The sequence below is a fragment of the Phalaenopsis equestris genome, unplaced genomic scaffold (assembly GCF_001263595.1).
Source record: "Phalaenopsis equestris unplaced genomic scaffold, ASM126359v1 Scaffold176123, whole genome shotgun sequence".
Taxonomy (NCBI): Eukaryota; Viridiplantae; Streptophyta; class Magnoliopsida; order Asparagales; family Orchidaceae; genus Phalaenopsis; species Phalaenopsis equestris.
Window position 1 is genome coordinate 1 of NW_018196072.1, and position 418 is coordinate 418.

At 59.1% G+C, this 418-nt stretch overlaps 1 protein-coding gene across 1 annotated transcript; it reads left to right on the top strand.

Moving 5' to 3' along the window:
* Positions 1–8: 8 nt before the first annotated feature.
* LOC110034235 (pentatricopeptide repeat-containing protein At1g05600-like) lies at positions 9–418 on the top strand (the record flags this gene model as incomplete). Its single annotated transcript, XM_020738516.1, is given in 1 exon segment — positions 9–418. A coding segment is annotated over 1 exon segment (410 nt), but the record flags the coding sequence as incomplete, so codon positions are not given.

Below are 418 nucleotides of genomic sequence, written 5' to 3' on the forward strand. Positions count from 1 at the left end.
ACCCTCTAATGGCCACCGTCCGGTGGCCACGGGTCCTAAGCCCCAGTTACCTCTCCATGCTTATTCGGCAGCAGAAGAACCCACTTGACGCCCTCCACCTTTTCAACTGTGCTTCTCTTCGTTACCCTTCCTATCGCCACAACTCTGCTGTCTACTCCGCCATGGTCGACGCCCTCTCCTCCCCGCTTCGTCCTCACCTCCTACTTTCCCTCCTTCACCAAATGTCTCTCGACTCATCACCCGCTCGTGATCCCGTCTTCTCCCGCGCCATCCAAGCACTCGACCACGCCAATCACCACCTTGACGCCGTCTTCGTCTTCCGGCGCCTCATTCCCCTATCGAACTGTCCCTCCTCCCCTCTCTCCCTCCTTTCTCTTCTCAACCTTCTCCTTTCCCGCGGTCTCCTCCGCTCCGCCCT